This window comes from Rasamsonia byssochlamydoides, assembly GCF_041956645.1.
Source record: "Rasamsonia byssochlamydoides strain NRRL 3658 unplaced genomic scaffold VTN77scaffold_70, whole genome shotgun sequence".
In the NCBI taxonomy this organism is placed as follows: domain Eukaryota; kingdom Fungi; phylum Ascomycota; class Eurotiomycetes; order Eurotiales; family Trichocomaceae; genus Rasamsonia; species Rasamsonia byssochlamydoides.
Genome location: NW_027192453.1, coordinates 93,748 through 115,597, shown reverse-complemented (window position 1 = coordinate 115,597; position 21,850 = coordinate 93,748). Strand labels below are relative to the sequence as shown.

At 49.8% G+C, this 21,850-nt stretch overlaps 6 protein-coding genes across 6 annotated transcripts; 4 read left to right on the top strand and 2 right to left on the bottom strand.

Moving 5' to 3' along the window:
• Nucleotides 1-252: 252 nt before the first annotated feature.
• On the top strand, nt 253-2,731 carry VTN77DRAFT_8357 (uncharacterized protein; the record flags this gene model as incomplete). Its single annotated transcript, XM_069424846.1, has 5 exons — nt 253-268; nt 319-524; nt 598-730; nt 806-857; nt 925-2,731. 5 exons carry the CDS (start codon nt 253-255, stop codon nt 2,729-2,731), a joined length of 2,214 nt encoding a protein of 737 aa, XP_069274771.1.
• Nucleotides 2,732-3,941: 1,210 nt separating this feature from the next.
• Nucleotides 3,942-4,257, top strand: VTN77DRAFT_8356 (uncharacterized protein; the record flags this gene model as incomplete). Its single annotated transcript, XM_069424845.1, has 2 exons — nt 3,942-3,952; nt 4,008-4,257. 2 exons carry the CDS (start codon nt 3,942-3,944, stop codon nt 4,255-4,257), a joined length of 261 nt encoding a protein of 86 aa, XP_069274770.1.
• Nucleotides 4,258-5,934: 1,677 nt separating this feature from the next.
• On the top strand, nt 5,935-6,355 carry VTN77DRAFT_8355 (uncharacterized protein; the record flags this gene model as incomplete). Its single annotated transcript, XM_069424844.1, has 2 exons — nt 5,935-6,029; nt 6,181-6,355. 2 exons carry the CDS (start codon nt 5,935-5,937, stop codon nt 6,353-6,355), a joined length of 270 nt encoding a protein of 89 aa, XP_069274769.1.
• A 907-nt stretch (nt 6,356-7,262) lies between these two features.
• Nucleotides 7,263-8,615, bottom strand: VTN77DRAFT_8354 (uncharacterized protein; the record flags this gene model as incomplete). Its single annotated transcript, XM_069424843.1, has 1 exon — nt 7,263-8,615. One exon carries the CDS (start codon nt 8,613-8,615, stop codon nt 7,263-7,265), a length of 1,353 nt encoding a protein of 450 aa, XP_069274768.1.
• Nucleotides 8,616-10,836: 2,221 nt separating this feature from the next.
• VTN77DRAFT_8353 (uncharacterized protein) lies at nt 10,837-15,276 on the top strand (the record flags this gene model as incomplete). The annotated part of the gene is made up of 10 exons (XM_069424842.1): nt 10,837-11,481; nt 11,535-11,725; nt 11,780-11,946; nt 12,007-12,520; nt 12,968-13,070; nt 13,134-13,708; nt 13,760-14,163; nt 14,215-14,456; nt 14,511-15,128; nt 15,184-15,276. The coding sequence occupies 10 exons, from the start codon at nt 10,837-10,839 to the stop codon at nt 15,274-15,276; spliced, it is 3,552 nt and encodes a 1,183-aa protein (XP_069274767.1).
• Nucleotides 15,277-17,663: 2,387 nt separating this feature from the next.
• VTN77DRAFT_8352 (uncharacterized protein) lies at nt 17,664-18,437 on the bottom strand (the record flags this gene model as incomplete). Its single annotated transcript, XM_069424841.1, has 1 exon — nt 17,664-18,437. The coding sequence occupies one exon, from the start codon at nt 18,435-18,437 to the stop codon at nt 17,664-17,666; it is 774 nt and encodes a 257-aa protein (XP_069274766.1).
• Between the last annotated feature and the right edge of the window lie 3,413 nt (nt 18,438-21,850).

Genomic DNA, 21,850 nt, shown 5'->3' with positions numbered 1-21,850 from the left:
TTTGTACTGAGACTATTGTCCTCTCTCTGGGGGCAACCATCGTCCAGAGATCATCGTCCAGTAGAGGGTCTCGGTGATACCAGCTTCACCTCTTTAGGCGAGGTGGCTTGTGCTACCATCTCAGGACCCGGTGACAGTACCTTCCGCCGTCCATTATCACAGCGAGTCGACGGATTCATATTATAAGAACATCTTCCCTAATCTTGCCATTTTGGAGGCACGCCAAGTTCTAATTTCGACCTTATCATCACCATGGCGGGCAAACACGGTACGTCTCTCCGTCCACCTCTCTGGATGCCCTAGCTAATGTGTCTCTAGTGGTCGTGATGCTCCATCCGGTCTACTCGCCCGATACTCTGCCATTTCGCTCGTTAACGTTTTCCTCCGACGACGATACAGTTCCCATCGGCCGATCATCCAAATCGCAGACCAAGAATTTGGTCCCCCTCCACAATAATGGCTGGTTTGAATCTCGAGTCATGTCTCGGAAGCACGCAGTGCTCAGCGTTTCATTACAGAAGGAGGTACGCTTGACGCATTTTCACTCTCGTGGTGACTAACACTTCTATTCGATCATGTTCTAACTCTTTTGTTCAGACTGTCTATGTCCGCGATACCGACTCCATGCATGGAACGTCTGTGAACGATAAGAAGATTCTCGCAAATCAGGATGTCCCCATACGCAGTGGGGATGTATTGACATTTGGAAACGAAGTCACTCGTGGATCCGGTACGCACCGACCCCTTGTCCCTTGATCGGGGACGAAAATCGATTATTTTTATCTGCTAATCGTGCCTTTAACAGAGACCTTCCGCCCCGTCACAGTTCGTTGTGAGTGTCAGTGGTTCAATAACAGGTAAGCCTTCCCTAGGCCGTGACTTTTATAGCTTCCATTCTTTGACCTATCGCTGACTTAGAAACAGCGACCAGGAGGGCTCAGAGACCGCAAAGCCGACAACAAACAGCTTCTCCGTTCCGGACGATGATGATGAGGTGGTCGAGGTGGCGCCAGACTTGGTCTCAGCAGAGATGGCCTCTGATCCTCAGGTCGTCATTTCTGATTCAGACAGCGAGTCTGAGTCCGATGTTAGTTATCCAGTGGATCGATCTTCACCAGTCACATCACCCGAAACCAAACATTCGGACGCATCGGAGGCGAGAACTGCCAAGACTGCTGTGAAGGGTGACAAATCCGAAACGAACGATGCGGACCACCGTGAAGGTTCCCAGCAGATTCCGATTCTTCTCGACCGTGATGAGCCACCGCTGGAGTGTGAAAGCCCTCAAGCCCGTCCAGCGCGCTTGCCTAAGCGGGTTTTGGGTCAACCCCTCAACCGCACTCCACCTGGTGCCTATCCCAACTTGCAAGATGATGTCCATGTTGAAATTCCGGATAGCAACCAGGACAGTGCAGATGATTCGGACCGGAGTTCTGATGAAGATTGGAGCAGCAATCAGGAGGATTTCAGTGACGAAGAGCATTCAGACTCTGGCATATCTGCTAAGCTTGATGACGGGTTTTCTGACTCGGACTCGTCCTCTGTAGCTTCCAACACCTCGTCTCTTGGTCCTGCACCTCCATATTCTGTCGCCAACGACGATTCAGCGGGGTATTCTGAGGCTGATGACTCGGATGAAGGACAATCTATTCTCGAGAATGAGGAGCACTCTCCGCTTGAAGAAGAAGAAGAAGAGGAGGAGGAGGAGGAAGAAGAAGAGATCCCTGAACCTTCTCCATCGTCTCCAAAACCCCCCGTGGCGGCTCAGACTCCAGCTTCGGGCGCTCAGGTCCCTGCTCTGTTCCAGCAAGACAATTCTCGCCTGCCCGAGATGTCTAACCCTATCCGGTATCAGGATAATTGGTCGGTGGACTACGCCATTCCCCGCGTTCCCAGTCCTTCCGATAAGGCCATGGCGAAGACGTCAAATGCACCACTACCAAGCTATCCCTATGGCGCCTTCGCACCGACGTTTGAGGAGTGGCCTGGCCTCCACCACTCTACTCAAGCTCCATTTCCTCCATTTGCTCCGGCTACATTGGTTAATAATCTTAGCTCTTATGCCAATACAGCCCATGAGCCCTTCGCTTTCGGCAATCATCAATCTTCCGAGAGCTATCTGAATCACTATAGTGATAAACCGGCGAATGTCCCCAGCCAATTCATGCAATTGCCCCCTTCAACTTCTTTTGAGAGCATTCGTGGACAAGTAACAGGGCCTGATTTCGTCAGATCTAAATCTCAACCGGCAGACAGGAGCGATCAGCCAAGCCTAGGACCTACTGTGGGCACAACGCGTCTGTCGATCTCCGACATCGTGGAGAAATCCACAGGGGAGGGTCATTTATCCGAGCAGACTAATCCGTTAAAACGGAAGGCTGCCGACTTTGAAGCTGACATGGCCATCACGAACACCAGTAGTCTCGGCAATGATACGGCTGTGTTGGAAGATGATTCTCTTCCAGACGCTCAACCACAACCAGTCATCAAGGAGCATGTCCTTCCTGAATCTCAGCTGACGGAGATCCCCGCTCTGGCTGAGCCTAGACCCGCTCATGCTACGAATGTTGATACTAAAAAAGACGAGCATCGACGAAAGCGTGTAAAGGTTATGAGAGGACATGGTGGTAACTTCATTCGGTATGCTGCCACTGCTCTCATGGGCGCAGTTGTTGGTGGCATCGCCACCGTCGCGACTCTGGCTTCTCTTCCGCCTGATTTCTTCCATTAGATTCCTTGCAAAATATTGGCTTTCCTTGCCTGTGATGATGGATTCGATTTTCGCATCAGAATTACTCATTTATCGATATCACCATGGGAGTCGATTATATCTTGAGGCTTCAGCAAGTTCGATTCTCACGATGCTATGGTTTTGACTTGGGACTGATCAATGATCTGTGATCTGGAACTGTTTGACTTCTGTACAGGCGGCCTTGTCCCCTCTCCATTCATCTCCATGCTGACCTCCCTTTATTTCTTGCCAACGAAGATATTTGCGCAATGATACCTCTGGGTTTTAAGCTTATATGGCGTTGGAAGGGTTCTCTACTAACTACACTTATTGCTTTCTATTGTAGTTGAGGGGCAGGAGAAACCGTCAGGCAGCTCAAATTCTCACTGCAATGTAATAAGATCACATGTGTTCGGAGATCTCCCATCCGATGTGAATCTTCTGCCCTTCCTCATTTCATTCCGGGGTTTTCTATTCCGTTTTTTCTCGAGTCTGAACCTGCTGGTATCCCCTTTGTTCTACATTCTCTTGGCCAGCCTCTTTCTTTGTGTATTCTTATCGGATTTTAGACGACCTGTGTACTAGGCATACGGATTTGCTATAATGACACAGATCTATGAGGAATCGAGCCACGTGTAGTCCTGATGGTCTTGATCAATAGTAATCTCCGTTGGTGCGGAGGAAAAGATATCCACGGGATATCTGTGATCGAAGTCGTAAGGCAATCCTGTGTTGAGTGACCGACAGGAACTCCACTACCGGCATAGGCAGCGGATCACGCGCCCGTTCGGACTTTTTCTCTCCCTGGGAGAGCCAGTCGATTATCTGCGGTATGTCGCCCTTGTTCGGACATGGGGCCCTGAGTGCGCTCTTTCCTGGCATCTAACAAGGTTCTAGCATCAGTCAAATCTGCAATAACTAATCTGAGCGCTCAGCGCTTTCGGCGAGCATCAGGGCATCGATCACCGCAATGTCAAAAACGCGCTCACAGCATATAGCGGTCTCGTTCCGTCACCCAGCCGTGTCTGAGCTGAGGATCAATCGATCGTCGGGTAATAATTTGAATGGATGAAAGCATCTCTGGTCACGGACCCCACCGTTGCCTCAGCTCGAGATGTGATAATTGGCCAGCAACCCAACGTGCGAATCACTGCAGGAAGGGCAATTTCTCCCGACGGACCGCCTGGTTCGGGACGTTGGGAATCAAGGCATGACTAGTAGGTACGTAAGGTACATACATAATGGATCTTATGAGCGTTCTAACAAGGATATCTAGTCCTTTCATCTCCCGAGCCGAATCTGCTGGCCCGTCGTCAGAGATTCCATTCTCGACCGGATCCTTCTTGTGCCGTCTTCACCTACCTACTACCGCGATCTTCCATATCGCTACCTCATGGGATGCGTTGCGATGGGCTGCAGGGTTCGGAATTGTCAATCGTAGGCACGACTTCCTGGATACAATCACGAGGAATCACGAGCAAAATGGAAGATTCGTATTTGATCTCAGCTCCATCCGACCGAGGTAGAGTGAATGTCTCCCGATACCGATTCGCCGGCTTCCCGGATACCTGCAGCGATTCAGCTATGCAGGTAAAGAAATTGCAAACGCTACATCTTGTGAGACCAGAACCAGGTGGCGAATATGCTCGTAATCTACTCGAGTCCATCCCTCGTGCATATTCGTCTCCTCTGTTGCCCTTGGGGACAGCGTGATTTTTTGTACCGCCAGATGGACGATCCCAGTAAGTATGTCCAGTGAACCGGCTGCCCTACCCACAGATGTCATTCTGGAATTCCCTTTCTCATCGGTTCTATGCAGGACGCCTGTGAAATGACGTGACATGTGTAGCCACAACAGTCCCTCAGTGCTGTTGCTCACATGGGAAGATATGATCTTGACTTGGGATCCCCTAGAGGCCTTTGCATCCCTCATCTGCAGGTTAAAGTTTCATGACGATATCCCGACGAATCGGGCATGTCGCTCTTTCCTGTTTTTGTACTAAAAACCTCAAAGTTTGATGTCGTGAACTTCGCCGCTGATGCAACTCCTGAGAAGCCTCTCAACGTGTACAGGCACTTGTACCGGCACCCTCTCTTCTTGTCGGACTGCGGAATCCTTCAGTACCGAGAACGGTACAAGCTCTATCCCAGGCCGATCTATCTGCTGTGCCAGACCAGGATATGGCTCGGTCCAGGGACGGCTAAAGTCGGCTTCCTGGGATCAACCCGAATCAAGCGGTGAGAACAGACATCATGATATGTTAGAGCTGGAGGATGCTTGTGCAACAGGTCCAGCTGGCAATTCAGAAGAACCTATTTTTAGTGGCTGCCATCCATTCGGAACTCCCAGAGGGCAAATCTAGGACTATAGTCATCGCATGACTCGTACAGATGTCAGCTATCTCGGTACGATTATAACTTCATTTGATGAAGTTGATTGCGATTTTCTTTAATTGTCCGATGTTGCTCACGGGAAGTTACAGGGATTCCTCTGTGTCGCTCTCATAGTTTGCCTTGAAGAATAGGCTGTTTTCTCCACCACCTGCACCTGTTTAATTTGAATTGACGAATGGCTGGTTGCAATAGCTGATTACAGACACATTGTTCTCGATGCCGTGATGCCACATGGACCGGAGACTGGGCTGACCTGCAGTCCAGAGACTCACCGCCCGCTATACATCTCTTGCCTGGACTTGGCCAGACGAAAGTCAAAAGCGAATCGGGGCTCAAGGCTCGCTGAATCTTTTCCCTGACATGTCCTGCTGATCAATTGTGCGCCAATTTGCGTATGTACGAGGAGCTGTTGGCCAGGACACGGCTTAACCAAGGTCTTTCAGGCTGAAGTTGTTGAATATCATGATCTTGGCACAGGCTAAATCACTCGTATTTAGATTTAGAATCTGCAACACGGAAGCATTACCACGAAGATGCCATGTCCCAGTCCTGTACGCGATGGTGTTGGTCTGAGGTCAGACGAGCAGCTGCCATTGCACGTGAGATCAAGCAGGCAAGTATAAAGACAGCATGGAGTCATCCAGAGCAGGAATAAGACAGAAGGTACAAAATTATACCATATCCATCAGAGAACATCGTGTTTGACTGAACCGGTTGTCTAACTCAACAGTCAAGAACTTCTGCCTCCTATACCAACTCTATACTGCTACTCTACTGCAACGTTTGTTTCGCCTTTTCCTGCAGTTACTATGTCTCGTGGACCCTCCTCTCAAAACGTGGACCACGAATGCATTGGTGGACGTAAGGTTTCGAATTGCCCGATGTGTGCTGGCAATCCTCCGAGGTGAGTTAGTTACTGGCTGATACATGTATCTTCTTCACGCCTTCAACATATATATCACTGTACTCTCAGCGTCTGGAACTCTCTCACTTGAGTTTCATGTACGATATTGCAAGGAGCATGATATGATGTGTCTGATCTTTTCTGCTCCCAGAAAGCATATCTGTCGCGATTGCAAGGGCTGGGGTTTCAAGACCTTGCCCTGCACATACTGCTGTCCTGCCGAGACCACGGCGGATGGCTCATCATCGTCATTGTCCAACAAAAATATGCCCGACTCCTCTGTGCGCTCTTCCCTGGGTTCTGCAGAGGGACCCGGAAGACAGTAGTCTGTTGTCGTCGTTATTCCGGTGTTTGTTCGTTTCTTACGACAATTTTTTTTTGCTTTCCCAGCTTTCTTGCTTTCCTCTTGAGGAAGGTATAAAAAGCTGTGTCGAAGAGGTCCCTACCTAGGTTGTCTAGGTAGATACCGTATGTACCTGGTTAGGATTGAACACGGTGAGCTAAGGGTATGAAGGGAAGGGTAAGGGTAAGGAGTACAGAGTACATACTCTCCCAGACCAGGAGTTCGTTCGAGCAGTCAGTCGATCATGACTGATGACTTAGGTATGTTACATGACAAGTACTAGATGTACATTAGATGGGTTCTTTCTACGGGAAGATGCACACACATTCGTCCGTTAAGGCTTTATTTATGATATAAAAACTTTTTGATTCCCGGTCCCGGGTTGTAGCCTCATGTTAATGTTCACAATTCATAGTATATATATTGTCTGTTCCCAGCGATGAGCTCGCACCTCAACGCGGTGCTGGGGGCCAGTAGTCCATAGTGTATGGATGAAGCCAAGATAAGCTCCCTACGACCGAATTGACTCCTCTTAGTTCTAAGGAGAAAGAGAAGGGCTGGTCCGGTGTATATTTGTATTAGTTACCCATAAGGGCACTATAACTATATACGGTTGGTTGAATAGGAAGGTCCTGGGCTGGGCTTTGGCTGTTCTTATACCCAGGCTATATATTATTGAGTAGCTCTCCCTTGTCCTGTAAAATAAAATAATGAAAAACAATTTTTTGCTGATGAATAGTGGTCGATTCCTTCCTGGTCTATCTTGTCTTTGACTGACTGACTGACTGACTAGGTACCTTACACTAGAACATTCAAAGAAAAGAAAAAAAAGTTGTAATTAAAGAAAAAAAAAAGAAAGATAATTTTAACTATCAACCCAACTACCTCAATCAACTCTCCTTGCCTAATCGGGCCAGCGCATCGATCAAAAACTCGGACGCGTTCATCAGCTCGGTGCTGCCATATACCACCCGTCGTCGGGGGGTGCCCCCGGAGGATGCTCCGCCCCCGAGTCCGCCAGCTCCGCTGCTGCCCGTCTGCCCGCTCGTCCGCCGGACCCAGTCCTGCAGGTTCCCGTATTCTTCCATGCTGCCTCCGCCCACGGTGAAGACGATAGCCTCGTTGAAGGCCTGGCGGCGCTGGCCGAAGCTCGCGCTCGTCCCTGGGCCGGCGCTGCCGGGCCCGCCGGGGATCTGCGCTCCGCCGCCCTGGGCATGCCGCGAGGCGGAGGTCGGTGGCATGGCGCCGCGCGCGTTGGCGCTTCGCGGGTCGAAATAGAGATAGTTCTCCGTCTTGGCGATCGCGGAGCTGGATGCTGAAGATGGGTCCATGATCGATTCCGTGATCTTCGTCAGCGTCAGGTCCTTGTTCGCTGGCAGGAAGTTCTTCACGCCCGAGATGAGCGAGTCGAAGTTGGCCCCTAGCGCGCCTGACGTGATCCGGTCCGTCAGTCGGTTTGACAGAGACGAAAATCCCCGGAACAGGTCTGAGGATTGTTGCTGGGGGGCCCCGCTCGCTGCGCTGGTCATCATCGTCATGCGCGTGACCTCGCGGACGCGCTTGACGTACGCGATCGCGCTGACATCCTTGTTGCCGGCTTGCGTCAGGGCTTCTTCGAACTTCGTCAACTCGGCCCGTGACAACTCCGTCTCTGTCGTCAGGAACCAGATGATGAACAGTCGCAGTTTGTCCGTCGGATCCGTGCCCTTGTTCGGGTCGTTGATCAGTTCCAGGATCTGCGTTTTGGACTGTTTGCCAATGTTCTCTTCCAGCTGGAAGAAGTTGTCGAGTTGACGGTCCTTGATGCCCTTGAGGAGAGCGGTAGCGATGTTCATGTGCATGTCGAGAATGGCCTTGCGCTCGCGCAGTTCCGGGAGGAGAGTGATGGCGGCCTTCAGGTGTTGCGCAGAGACACTGGTATCGTTTTGAAGGTCTTCGATCGAGGACGCGCCCGTCTTCTTGGTGATCTCGTTCGCGTCCTCCTTATACCGCGTTAGTTCTGCGTCAATATCTTCCGCCACCTGGGGGAAGGGGACGCCAGCGTTGCGCTTCCAGAAAAAGTCGTTCGAGTTCAGATCGTACGCCTTCTTCGTCGTTCCCTTAGCCGGGTTATTTTCATCCACCGGTGTCTCGACTGTGATGCGATTTAGACGCATCTTGAGAACATCCTGCACGAGGGACTGGTATGTCCACGAGTGGGAAAGCATGGGGACGAGATCGACATTCCGATCGACAATGATCATGACCGGTCGTGAGGAAGGTACTCCGGGAGTCAGCCGCTTGTTACTTGAGAAAAGGTTGTCTTTGGAATTTAGTATATGATCTCGCAGTTTGCGGTCCAGTTTGGTCGCAATTAGCTCTGCCGCCCCGCCTTTAGGACATCTGATGATTGGAATGGCCCCTAATTCCATGTGAGTAGTCGCTAGCGCCTTCGCAAGGGGGGAGACAGGATCATACCCATGGTTACGCTGACACTGAACAGCCCGCTCACGATCTTGTCCACAACCTCATCCAGATCCTCATCGCTCGTATGTGCGCTGTTGATCTTCCAGTAACAGTCATTGCCAAGTCCCAAGCTGAACAGATCTGGTTCCGCGACAATAAAGTTCAAGTACTGGTCATAGACCTGAGCGATATGCTCTGCCGTGCCCGTCGAGGCGATTTGCGAGGCAAAGTCTTCCAGCAGTGGACGCGGTATCGAGGATAGGAAATTAACGTATGCGGGGGAGTAGAGTCCCCGAGAAAGGTCGGACGTAATGAGTTTGATATTGGCAGGGGTCGGCTCAACGAGGTAGACAACGGGGACGTCGGGAATGGGGTATCGTTGGGAATTGATGTTCCTAACTCTCCATGTCAGCATCCCGCAACTCTTCTACGTAAGGACAGGTCGCATACAGATGAATAGTAACTCCCCACGCGCGAAGGTCGTTAACGCGCAGCACGCTGCTGATGACATCGCGGCCCATGTTATCAAACACCAACACCTTCCAGATGGGGTCGCCATCCTCGTTCAATATGGGGGCGGAGTGAGAAATGAGGCCGTTCGCAGTCCCATCGTGGTGGGAGTCGCCAGTGGGTTGGATATCATGATTCAGGTTGAGAATCTTCTGAATGGAAGCTATCGCAATTCCGGTCAGCGCTCGAAGAAGATTCGAAGCAAATGCGAGGAGCCTGTGGTGCACAACCTACCGACTTGACGGTCCCGCAGCGACATGGCATGGGACGCCATGGCGAAGGGCAGGTCCAAAATCTTCTCAGGAGATCAACGCGACTTTAGCACAGGAAGAGAGTCTCATGACCCTGCCGACTCAATGATGCAAAGCCAGGAACAGGCCCGTCCCTCCCCCATGCAATACAGCACGGTCATCGCAAGTTCGCAACAGATGGCTATCCGCGCCGTCGGGGAATCATCGATCCCTCCACTTGGCAGCATCGGCGCCGACAAGCTCTGGCCAATGGCAAGCTCTGCTGACATAAGCCTTGCCAAACACAGCAAACACCTCAACGGCTGGGGTGTCATGTGCGCACGCTAGTCCCAAACAGGCGCAGTGACACAACAGCAGAACCTTCCTCCAAGGCAACCTCTCTCTCCTTCCCTTTCCTCTCTCCGTCTCGCTCCCATCCCCGACCATCAACCCCCAACCGTCTCTACCCTCCGTAAAGCGAATGATTATGCTGCAGGAAAGCAGCCAGAGAGTGGCTCTTTGTACTAGAGCCCTTTCCCTACTCCTATAAGGCAAGTTAGAGAACACTCAGCCGCCGGAGAGCGGCGGAACGTGAGAGGTTTCTTCGGCGGTTCTACGGTTACTTCCTCCCAGGAAAACGGGCAGATCAGTGGTGGTGGAAAGGACAAAAACAAGTGGGCAAATACACAGAGAGAGTGTGAGACAGGCGTTGAAGGAAGATCTGGATTCACTGGGTTTCTACTGCTACTGTACTTGCTGGTGTATTTGAGATTTTTTTGAAGCTCCTGGATCAACTGTGTCCCCGGTCCTTCTCTAAAAGGCGACAACCACACCGTGGAGAGCGCTCAGAAGCTGGACGCGACCCGCTCGGAGGGAAGGGCAGACGTGCCACCCAAATTCTCGTTCTCGGCGCCTAAGGCAACACGCACCTCGTGTCTTCACCAGACTTAAGCTTCGGTCGGCCAGTGAAAGAAAACCTCTTGCCGCTTTTGTGCGGGTCCTCTTGTACAGCACGGGTGCCTTTGTTGCAACATTCACCGGACGCGTTCCTTGCGCAGCCTTCAGTGGCCGGTTCAGGGCTGACTATTGCCGCGATCGACGCGGTCGGTGGATTCCCGCAAATAAGCTCCACCCGCGTTCCAGCAACGGGCTGTGCTGACTGGCTTAAAGCGGCGACGAGTATTCTGACTCAGCATCCGACACGTGCTCCTCTGCCACGTGACGATTGTTGTCGTTCTATACATCCGGGGTTGATCGACCAGAACGAAAACATTCAGCCATGGAGCAGTCAACACCGCAGAGTAATGTGCCGGACGTGCATCATTCCTCAGTAGGACAAGGATCCCTGCCCCCCGAATATTGGAACCACATCGATCCGTTGTACGCCTCAGGGCCGGACCCTCCGCAGTTGCAGCAGCAGCCGCAGCAGCAACCGCTGGGCATCACTTGGGATCATCCAATCTTCACGCAGCAACAGCAACATCAACAACAACAACACCAGCAACACCAGCAACACCAGCAACCGCAGCAAAACCATTTCCAACCACAACGTGAGCATAATCCAAACATTTACTCAGCTCCTCCCCAGTCATGGCACCAAAATTCGGCCTTGGCCCAGCCTACTATGTCGCCTGGGCCGCAGAACTACTCTCTTCCTCAGCAGCACCAGTATCAGATGCCTCACTATCCCCAGGGGCAAATGACATACAATTCTCCTTCTATGAATCCTTCGAATAATTTGTCCTACCACTCTTCCTATTCTCTCCCCAATCCCTACTATCAGACGACATACTCCCAAGCACCGCATCGAAACATTGCTCCACGTCCTGGGCCCAGCCAACAAGTCCCCATTCGTCCTAATAATGTCCAGCGGCCTCTCAATCATCAATATATCTTGCCAGCAGAATACCAGGACGGCGTTTCAGTAAGTCAATCGATCCAAGTAACTGTATGGGAGATCACACTAACACCTATCAGCATAACCCTGTCAATTTCTCTAATAATAATTACCTGGACTCTAATCCGAGTGTCTCGTATCAACAAACAATCAATCCCCAATTCCTAACGTCACCTCAGGGCGCGACCACGCAATCTCAGGTCGAGCCCCAGAACGAGTTTTTGTTTTACAATCCGGCAGCGTCTACTTACGAACGCGCCGATAATGCAAAGTAAGTTTTGCCGGAGATGTTCACTTCTTCATAATTGCTAATTCTCGTGTATAGGAACTATCAGGTCTATAATGAAAACGTAGAGGCTTTGCCACCCGCTGACCAATTTCCTTCTCACCAGCTTACTGCGCAGCAAATTCCGCAGACTCAGCCGGCCTCCTCAGCACCGACCCTGGTTCCGCAAGTGGTTATACCCGTCACCAAAGAACATGCCCCGGAAGGTAAGTCTTGACGCCATCCTCTCAAATTACTCTTCGGGCTAGATTTAACAGCACACGCAGCTCCCGAAGTCGCCAAACCAGAAAAGGCGGCTGCGCCTCGGAAGAAGAAGGCTAGTCCGACGAAGCAGGCACAACCAAAACCCAAAAAGACTGCGAACAAAGCTGTTTCGAAGAAAGCAGACGCCAAATCGGATTCTTCAGACTCGGATAGTGACAGTTCGGATGACTCAGAGCTGGAGGTTGAAGCTCCAGAAGAGCCATCTCCTCTTCCGCCCACGCGTCCCGATAACCCTGAAGAAGCCGCTGAATATGACGCCCTGAAAGCTGTATGGGCGCCCCGTAATAGGCGACCAAATGTTGAAAAAATCAAGAGCGCTCTCGTAGCGTTCAAAGATGTGGTCAAATCCGTAAGGGACGAATGGAAGACCCAAAGTCAGGCCATGAAAGAAGCAGAAAATAAATCCGAAAACGATAAAGCCGCGGAACTGAAAAAGAAAGTCCTCTTGCAACGGCGCGTCATGGATGTGGTGGTCCGTACCACGCTGGAGAAGGGCCACCCGCTCATCGTTGAGAAGTATGTCCTTTTCCTGTTTGCTTCCCTCACCGTTTTGGCAGATCATCTTCGCCGCCGTCGTCATGGCTGTAGAAGTCTGAAGCGAATTGAGAACTACTACCATGTAACCTTCCTGGCGTGGATAACCAGCGCATTTTTAAAAATTAATTCACTACCCGTAAAGGCACGTTCTCTTCTACACCAATGGCTTTATACAAGTGAAGTATATATCCTAGGTGTTGGAGAATTGCGGACCTTGGCAGGTAAATATGTGGGTGACAGTCACTGGTTGTTATCAGCTAGGAGTTTCCTGGTGGTCGCCAACTCTGCGCTGTATGACTTGTACAAGCCACGTTGGAGGCGAATGATGAATCTGCTAGGATCGTGTCCATTCAGTCGGTGGTTGTCACCGGCTTTTGATATGAATCATGGACCTCTTTGATCAAGATACTGACTTATTTTCTGCAGACTGGGAGAACACCCAATAGCAGTCTCCGCCCTGTATTCATTTCTTCTCGATCGACACCAGGCATCTGATTACGACGGGGTGTTGACCGTTAATATCCTCAAGGTAAAATATCTTCATGTAACTTTTTCGCAACAAGAATTGAACTAATCGTAGCGAAATCATTAGTTGCTCGCTCAATTTACTACCATTGATGAGGAAGTACTTCAGAAGACCAATGTCGCGAAGCTTCTGCCGAGAATCATCAAAAAGGGTAGTCAAACTGTGAAGGACCTCTCCCAAAAGATTCTTGACAATGCGGCTGCGTCGACCAAGAGGAAGCAGGAGAGTTCCAAGGCAACATCCGCTAAGGACGAGCCTCCTAGCAAAGACCCGGCTTCTTCTGAATCGACAAGTGATACGTCCCGACCAGACTCGCTGGCTGGAACAAAACGGCCGCGCGAAGGTGAAAGCAATGGCCTTCCTGCGGCAAAACGGACCGTGACTCCATCGACGGTCAAAAATGGTCCTTCTGCGGCGAAACCTGGCAACGGCAACACTGCCGCCACCAAGCGTCCTGAAGGAACCGTAGAAGCTAAGCCGACATCATCTACAACTGCTCCTGCATCGGCCCGCCCCAAAGCCAACATCGTTGCTCCGAAGCCCACGAGTCTCTTCAGCAGTCTCTCCTCTGCGTCCAAAAAGCCTGGCACTTCGAATGCAGCGCGAGCTGCTGCTGCTGCCGCTGCGAAGGAGAAGGCAACGTATGTTATCAAACTCTCTGTTCTTTGCTCTATCCTTGCTAACAACTACAGTGCTGCTGCCGAGAAAAAGGAAACTCCCCCACAGCCACTGCCGCCGAAGCCTACTTTCTCTTTTGGGGATATTCTCGCAGATCTTAACAAGCGTGAAGAAGCCTCATCTGCGAAACCAGCTGAGAACAGGCCTCCAGAGACAGAAGAGGAGCGTCAAAAACGGCTTCGTAAGGAAGCAAGACGCAAACTGCGAGTCAGCTGGAAGCCTGACGATTCTCTTACTGAAGTTCGGCTGTTTACGCACGATCCTGAAGAAGAGATCGGTCCAAATGATGGTCTGAGACGTGAAGATATCAAAGGAGAAGGCCGTGTGCTCAAAATGCACAAAAACCTGGATGAGGAGGATGAGGAAGAAGAGATGGGTATTAAGGAGGTCGAGCTGCACAAATATGAAGTGCCTTCTGGTATGTCTGAAGTCTTTCGTATTGCCTTGACTTGCTTCTGACTTTTCGCAGAAATCGACTTCAACGACTTGCCAGACGACGATCGAACAAGAAACTTCGCCAAGCGTGGTGGTACTCAGCAGCCGGATAGTCCCGAGAAGGAGGCGCAAGAACGTCGTGAAGCGACGACGTTGATGGTATTCTACACATCGCCCGGAGACATTCCTCCGTCTCCTAAAGAGCCACCACCGCCTGCTGAAGATGAGCCTGTGACCGAAGTAGTCGCATTTGGTCAACCAGGCGACCACGTTAAGGTAAGCGTTGATGTTGTTTTTAATTGAATATCTCATAGACTAATCATCATTTAGACTCGCGAGGCCCGATACTTCGCGATGATGAATCCTCAGCCGACGCCCGCTTCCCAACCGACGGCACCTCCGCAGGCGGCGATGCCGAGCGGGCCACTTGATATCGCCAATCTCCTCAAGATTCTCCAGAAGACACCTCAGCAGTCCACTCCACCTCCGCAGCCCGTTCAGCCAGCCGCGATGTCGGATCTCGAAAGAACCGTTAATATGTTCCGACAGCAGCAGCAGGGACCACAGGCGCAGTTCCAGATGCCACAGGTTCCACCTCCAGCGTCTCAACCCCTTGATCTTCAGAAAATTCTGGCAGTCATCAACGCTCAGAAGCAGATGCAGCAGCAACCAGCCGCCCTCCCGCAAATCCCACAACCACAGCCGGTCGCACAATCACAGCCCGTCATTGCGCCCAATCTCGCGGCGATTATATCGCAGCTCGGCAGTAACCCACAGGTTTCCCAGCCACAAGCGCAGTCCCAGCCGCAGCCGCAGCCTCAGCCTCAGCCTCAGAATCACATGTATGAGGATCCAGACCGCAGGCGAATGCGCGAGGGTGGAGGGCGTGATGACGACCGATACAGCAAGCGACCGAGGATGTATGTGGATCCAAAGGCAAAAAGACATGTAAGTGGTTACTCCAGTATTTCAGATGACAACAACAAGACTGACGCCTCTGCAGCCCAAAGCTGGCTCGGTGCCCTGTCGGTACTGGCGTGAAGGCAAATGTCTCAAGGGCGAAGACTGCACTTTCCGCCATGATCCCCTCGATTAGACAGACCAGTCGCCTCGCCTTGTGTCGTTCTCATGATACCCCAATTCTATTCCTTTTCTGATGACATATTTTCGAATCTTTCTTTTACTGCGGAATCCTCCTACTGTTGTGTACACAGTTTCGTTGTGGTTACCGGTCGGTCATAGTCATGGTCATTCATTCATGCATGTACTGTTTGGAGGAAGGGAGGGTAGATCCTCTGTCTGCAATGCAATGGCGTTTGAATCTGGGGGAAAACATGTTTTTATGTGTCACCAATTGGGATTTGCATATTGTCCTAGAAATCTTTTTTTTATTTTTTCGTCTGGCGCATCATCGCTCGATGTGTGTGTGTCGAGCATGGCATTGCATGGCATGGCGTTTCGTTTTTTGTTGGTATTAACGTTACGTTGTGCTTGTGCTTGTCTTGTCTTCTCTATACCCGGTTTTTCTGATCGGGATGTCATTTTATGAAGTCGGCATTTGTTGCCTTTCTTTCTGCATTTTCGTTTTCATTTGCGTCTTGTTCTTCTTTCCATCTGCCTCGTGTCGAGTAGCGATCTGGGGAACTTGACTACTTTACTTTATCTGCTCCAGTGCATTTACTGTATGTATGTAAATATTTCACAGAGAAACAGACCAATGCATTGTGATGACTGCATCTGCTATCGAGATATCGAAACTGTGAAATTACTTGCGCCGTCTTAAGTATGCGTATGTGGTTTGCCATAAATAAATACCGGAAGTTGCCCTATGTAATCAACCATTCGCAGTCCTCAACAATATAGAACCCAAAATCGTTCCTGATACCCGCGGGATAGTACTGTACATTCATCGTTCACATTCCCAACAGCATACCTTATATAGTTGTGCCCCAAATTGAACATAGTTCGCAACTGGTTTAGTCCTGCTCGGGCAGCATGGCTGCTTTAATCTATCATGTGACTGAGTGGAACAGGAGCAAAGGACAGCCAGAGATAGCTTATAGATGTAGGGTTTACAGCAGTTTGAGAAACTAGGGAACTTAAAGCAGATTAGTTTGCTCAGATAAATAGTTAGAGTTCTAAGTATTATTCATATAGATCATGTGATTTGAGTAAAATAAGGAGCTTCGTACCTAAAGCTCTAATCTCAGACACTAACTACTCCGTATTTAGCCTCTTGAATTATCACCAAATTGTCCCTAATTATCCCTAATTGTCCTTAATCATCCCTGATCATCTATAATTATCCATAATTATTTATAATTATCTATAATTATCTTCTGTTTACATGGACTATGCTAAGGAAACTTTCGCTGCATTTGGGGTCGGGAATAGGGCTTGGTCGGCCTGGTGGCTGCTACTGTTGGGGTTGACGCATTGGGTACGACTACTTCTTCCTTCCTATTGGGCACCGTGCTTGCTGTTATGCCATTGCAGAGATTATCAAAATAATAGTCACAAAGGTGCAATTTCTTGGTGACTTTGGAGCCTTGAGGCTGACTGCACATATGGTTGAGGCCATAGAGACATGTCTTGGATGCTGCTTGGTTATGGCCTATGACTTGATATGAGAATAGCCAGCAGAAGAGAAGATATGGAAGCAGGAGTGAATGCATCATAGTGGACAACAAAGATCATGCAATATTCTCAATAAAACTCCTTTTTTCCGCAAGTGTGGCACCGTTGAGCATGCTATCCCCAATGTTGGCTGGGACTCTGTCAGCGAGAGCCTTTGACCATCCAAAGATGCCTGTAAATCGCTCACCAATTCTGACCCGTCCAGATTCAGAGAGAAGGACATTTTTACGACCGATGTTTCCATGACTGATTTGGAGTTCCTCACCGGTGAGCTGGTGCACATCACGCTAAGGCCCTTCCTGGTTAATCGCCAGCCTTGTTGACCAGTTTCTGAGAATGTGTTTATGCAGTGTCAATTCTGCATGGATCAGAATTTCTCATGAGGCTGTTACTTGCTAAGGGTTCCTTTACTCGTTCAACTCCCTCCATTCAGGCGCAAGTGAAAGAATAAAGCAGGTATCAGATGTCAGGTGGACCGCCAACATGTTCAATCTGATTGGTTCTCATGTGCTTCTAGTTCAAACCAATGCCCATCCCTGGCACTGATTCTTTCTCTTTGTTGTTATGAGGACAAGGCTCCGCTCTGAGGCAGCGGCCGCCATTTCACAAGAGCATTCTATACATGCTTGAGTCTCAGAGAAGTCTCGCATCATGGCCTGACAGTCTGCAGTTTGTCCAACATTGTCCCAAAATTCATCTGACTACGGGTACAGAGAAGACCGCTTCAGTTTCGTACTGTAATAAACCTGCAAGGACGCTGTGGATTGATACGAAAAACGTTCCGAAAACCGATCTTCAGTCTCTTCCCATGTTAGTTTCCTTTCTTCTTTGAGCTTGACGAGGAACTCATCCTCCTCGCGTGAAAACGGGCCGCCTTTGGAGAATTTCTTCGTTGATTTTCCAGCGTGTCGAGGCGCGCTCCGCTTCCGAGTCTGCCTCATTGAGGAAGACGCGACAAGAAGTGACTGAGAAAACGTCACACAGTATAAGATGCCTGACCCCCAGGTTCGCAGGGTGAGATGGCCCTGTATCGGAATTGGCTCGCTCTCTTGCACATCCCCACACTCTTGTTCTATGTTGGAATGGGTTGGAGACAACACAGCCTCTCGCCCTGTCTGCGAAAGGTTGTCGGTTTCCCTCTCGAGAGGGATACTTTTGCCGTTTTAGCGGACGCGGTTGTTCCTCGACGTCAGAAGACCCCGATGATACATCCTCAATATAATCCTTGTCATTGGGGTCGTCCCAGGCCACTGAGCCGGAATCGTCCTCTCGAACATGATCCTTACGCAAATAATCACCAGAACCTATCGTCATGTTTTGAACACACGGCATTGCCACTGAAAATGGAGGGGCATTTTCTGGGTCGCCGTAGACTGACTGGCCTCTGGGCCTATGAGCTGAGTCGGTTCGTCTCTTATGTGGGACGTGGTTGTCCTCTCCGGAATGGCGTTCCCCGCCCTCAATGTCTTTCGCATCCAACCCTCCTTGGTCAACGCCGAATTCTTTGTTTCCATGTGGTTTGTGATCGTCGCTCCGTCCTTCCGTCCGACTTCTCGAGCACCTGAGATCCGAGTGCCATGGACAAAGTCGATCGTTGGTTTTGCATCCAAACCGTTCCATGTCTCTGGCAAACTTGATGCGCTGTAGACAGTGTCCGGGGAGATGGAACGAGCGTCCCTTGCGGTAGACATCCGGTTGCAGGACGTGAGTGATGCAGATGATGAAGGAGCATCAGACACCGGATTATCTTTGTCATTATTGCGATCGTCGACCAAGATTGCCAAATCAGCTCCAGTTGTGAGAAAGATCCTTCCAAGTTTTAGTGGGAAGCACTTACCTTGATGGTTAACCGGCTTCCCTGGCCTAATAGGATGGCTATCTAGCAGGCACATAGGGCGCACATTTCCCGATGGCTGTGCCGGACAAGACCAAGCGACATCGTTAGTTTGACTCCCCCCGCGGCATCCCCTATATCAGGAAGTGAGGAATTGTCATGGCCTGGAGTCATCTGACCATGATCACCTGCTAGACAACCATCATCACACCCTGGGCATGTTGAAGTGTAGCCCGGAATGCTTACTTACCTCTTAAACCAGTATCAGCAGTGCGACAACTTCGGATCCTCTTCAACACCCTGCTCTTGGTCGAACAAGAGAGTATCATGAAGCAAGTCAAAATCCAATCCAGTTGCCTTCGTCTTATCGGCCAATTTATGTAAAGCCTGATCAAACTCGTTCGGATATGCGATAGGGTTGTGGGCTGTGACCCCCTCAACCAAGCTGAGAGGGGTGTTTAATGAGCGCGAATAACTGTCAAATGGCACATCCAGAAGCTTGAGGAAAAAGAGGAGCATACACTGACTGATTGGAGTTCACTTGGTACCGCTATAACGAAGACAGCCAAGGAGGAAAAAGAATGACTAACATGACTGCCCTCTGGAATGCTTAAAAGCTCTGAACAATGTCAGGACACGAAGGGTGTTTCTCCAATATATTGAACATTTTTATCTCTCGACTGAAATTCTCATTGTCCAGCTCACAAGGAGGACGAAGTCAAGTCCGAGGAGGTACTAAGCTTCAAAGGAGTAAAAAACAGGCATTCCGCATTGCAAAGGACTGTAAAAAGCACAAAAGATTCTTGACATATATGTAGAAAGCGCATCGTTCAAACAATTAGTAGAATCATAATATTTGTCGATATTTGATATGAAATTCTATATACTATGAAAAATCAGCGTTGAGGTGGGAGGCGCTCAGGCGTGCACCGAACTGACAGGAGGGGCTTTACATAGGAGCTTAGTATAGTGAATAAATATTATAACAGTAAAGATATGTTCGCTTTGCCTTCACTTCGCCTATATAGGGTAGCGAATATATTACATAGTACTCCGTACTGTGGGAATGCATTCTAAGGTGAAGGTGCTCACTTTCAGTATTTTATTTCCGTCCGATTCCTTATGGGTCTATTCCATTTGAATCTGTGTAAACAGGAGAATGAATCCACGATTCTTCAAAGGATACTAAATTATGACATAATATCAGCCATTTTTGCTTCAATTATCCTTTTTCTTCATGCTTACTCGATACTACACCACAATGCAATGGCATTTCTCGCGGTAATTGGCGGACTTTCAGCCGGACTGTCGATACTCGGTGCCATGGAGGCATGCGGCGGTAACCTCCACAGGATCTCCCGAAACCTTCGCTACGCTAAAGAGGACGTCGAAGCCCTTAGACAGGAAGTGTCCAATTGTCGAGACTTTGCCCGCATTTTCAATGAAGTGACAAAGTCAATCCAATCAAAAGTTGCACAAATGACGCAAGACTGCCTGCAACTTAGACCAGAGAATCAAAATTCAGAGCGATATGGCTCATGAGCAGATCAATGACATACTCGAAAAGCTCGAGCCACTACACCACGACAGCAGTTCTAGTGTTCCTCAGCAATACTTAGCAAGGCTACGATGGCATTTCCGTAAAAAAACGACGTTCAACCTGCGCTAGTAACTTTGGGGAGCGTAAAAACAAGTCTAAATCTCTTCGTGAGCCTTTTGTTCCTTGATCAGAAGATGTCCGACCTAACTGCTAATCTGGATAAACTGGAAACTATATATTATCCGAAAGTAGGAGGCACAGTGTGGAAGAACTTTGCAGTTAATCTAACAGGCAGTTTCAAGTCTGAAAATATAGTCATAGATAGCTCACATCATGCTGATCTAGTTGTGGCTAAATGGAATGAACCGGAGAAGCAAGCAGGACGGCAGGAGAAAATGAATCGTGATGCTGATTCCTGCCCTCATATCCGGTTCTCCCTGAGGTTGCCTGGCATGCCGCACCGTTGTATGTACATGGGGAATTTGGGATTCAGCATCCCCATGATACCCCATCCTCTTCAACTGGAAGGCCAGCTCAAACACACTGGTCAAACTGGGATTCTAGGAACACTCAATCTCTTGACACCAGAGGCTATTGTGAACACCAGCGGGGCTGCTGGGACTCAGAGATCTAGCTTGGACCAGTGTTGCAATTAACTGGCCTCTGAACAACTGCCAGAGCCCCAAATCAGAGGAGCATTGTCAGTCTTCCATTCCTGTTAGGATGGAACTGTTTGTTGCCTGACGAAACTCTCCATTGCAAAGACATTGCATGTATACACAACTTTTCTGAATCTGGGGCCGCAAAGTGCAAGGCTCCCTGGGATCACGAGTCTGGAGCCGTATCGTAACGGTTGATGGGGAATCTGATACTCCGACTTTCCTCACGGCAGCAGACGACACCGTGGTAAAACTAAAATAAGAGTACGCGGAGTAGCGGTGGCTTCAACGGTTGCTGACTCGCTGGCAATTGGGGATGATTCGGGGGGAAGCTCATCGTCAGGTCGGATGACCTGGAGGACTTACATAGGTAGTTTGAGGGAAAGAGGCAAAATTCTGCTCGTACCTGAATTGCAGTTTTGCCGCCCCGGCAATAGTGATGCGGGGGTGGACAACAAGGCTTGGTGGATTGATATTATGTAGTGTATCCCAAAGACTTTGCCAAGCATCATGCCTGATTCGCACATAGTTCTACGAGGCTTCGGTAAATCTCTTCACCACAGATGCCCAATCCTTCTGTTTTCCCAGCTTTTGGGTCTTCAAGGACTGGCATGTTGCACGCAGCACGAGATACAATAATTAAAGCTTGGTGGGCCCCGGAGCGCTTCGACCCTTTGTGGCTTGGCACCCGCACCCCGCACCCCGCACTCCGATCACGCAGACAGTCAGACATTACTACAACGTGGCCTTGAGAATAATAATAATATGGTATCATGGCGAGGAACGCGGGTCTACAGTCGAGTCTCGCTTCCACGACGGGATCAACGTCCCGTTGTGTATTATCGAGCCGCTGAGAGAATCGTAACGATATTTGCATAAAATCAGATTAGCCGGGAATCGGAAGGAGTCAGAGATAAAGTTTCCGAAATTAATTGTTTCATAAAATCTCCTTGACAAAGGGATCATGCGCTTTGTTCGGACTTGGAAGCGACCATCACAG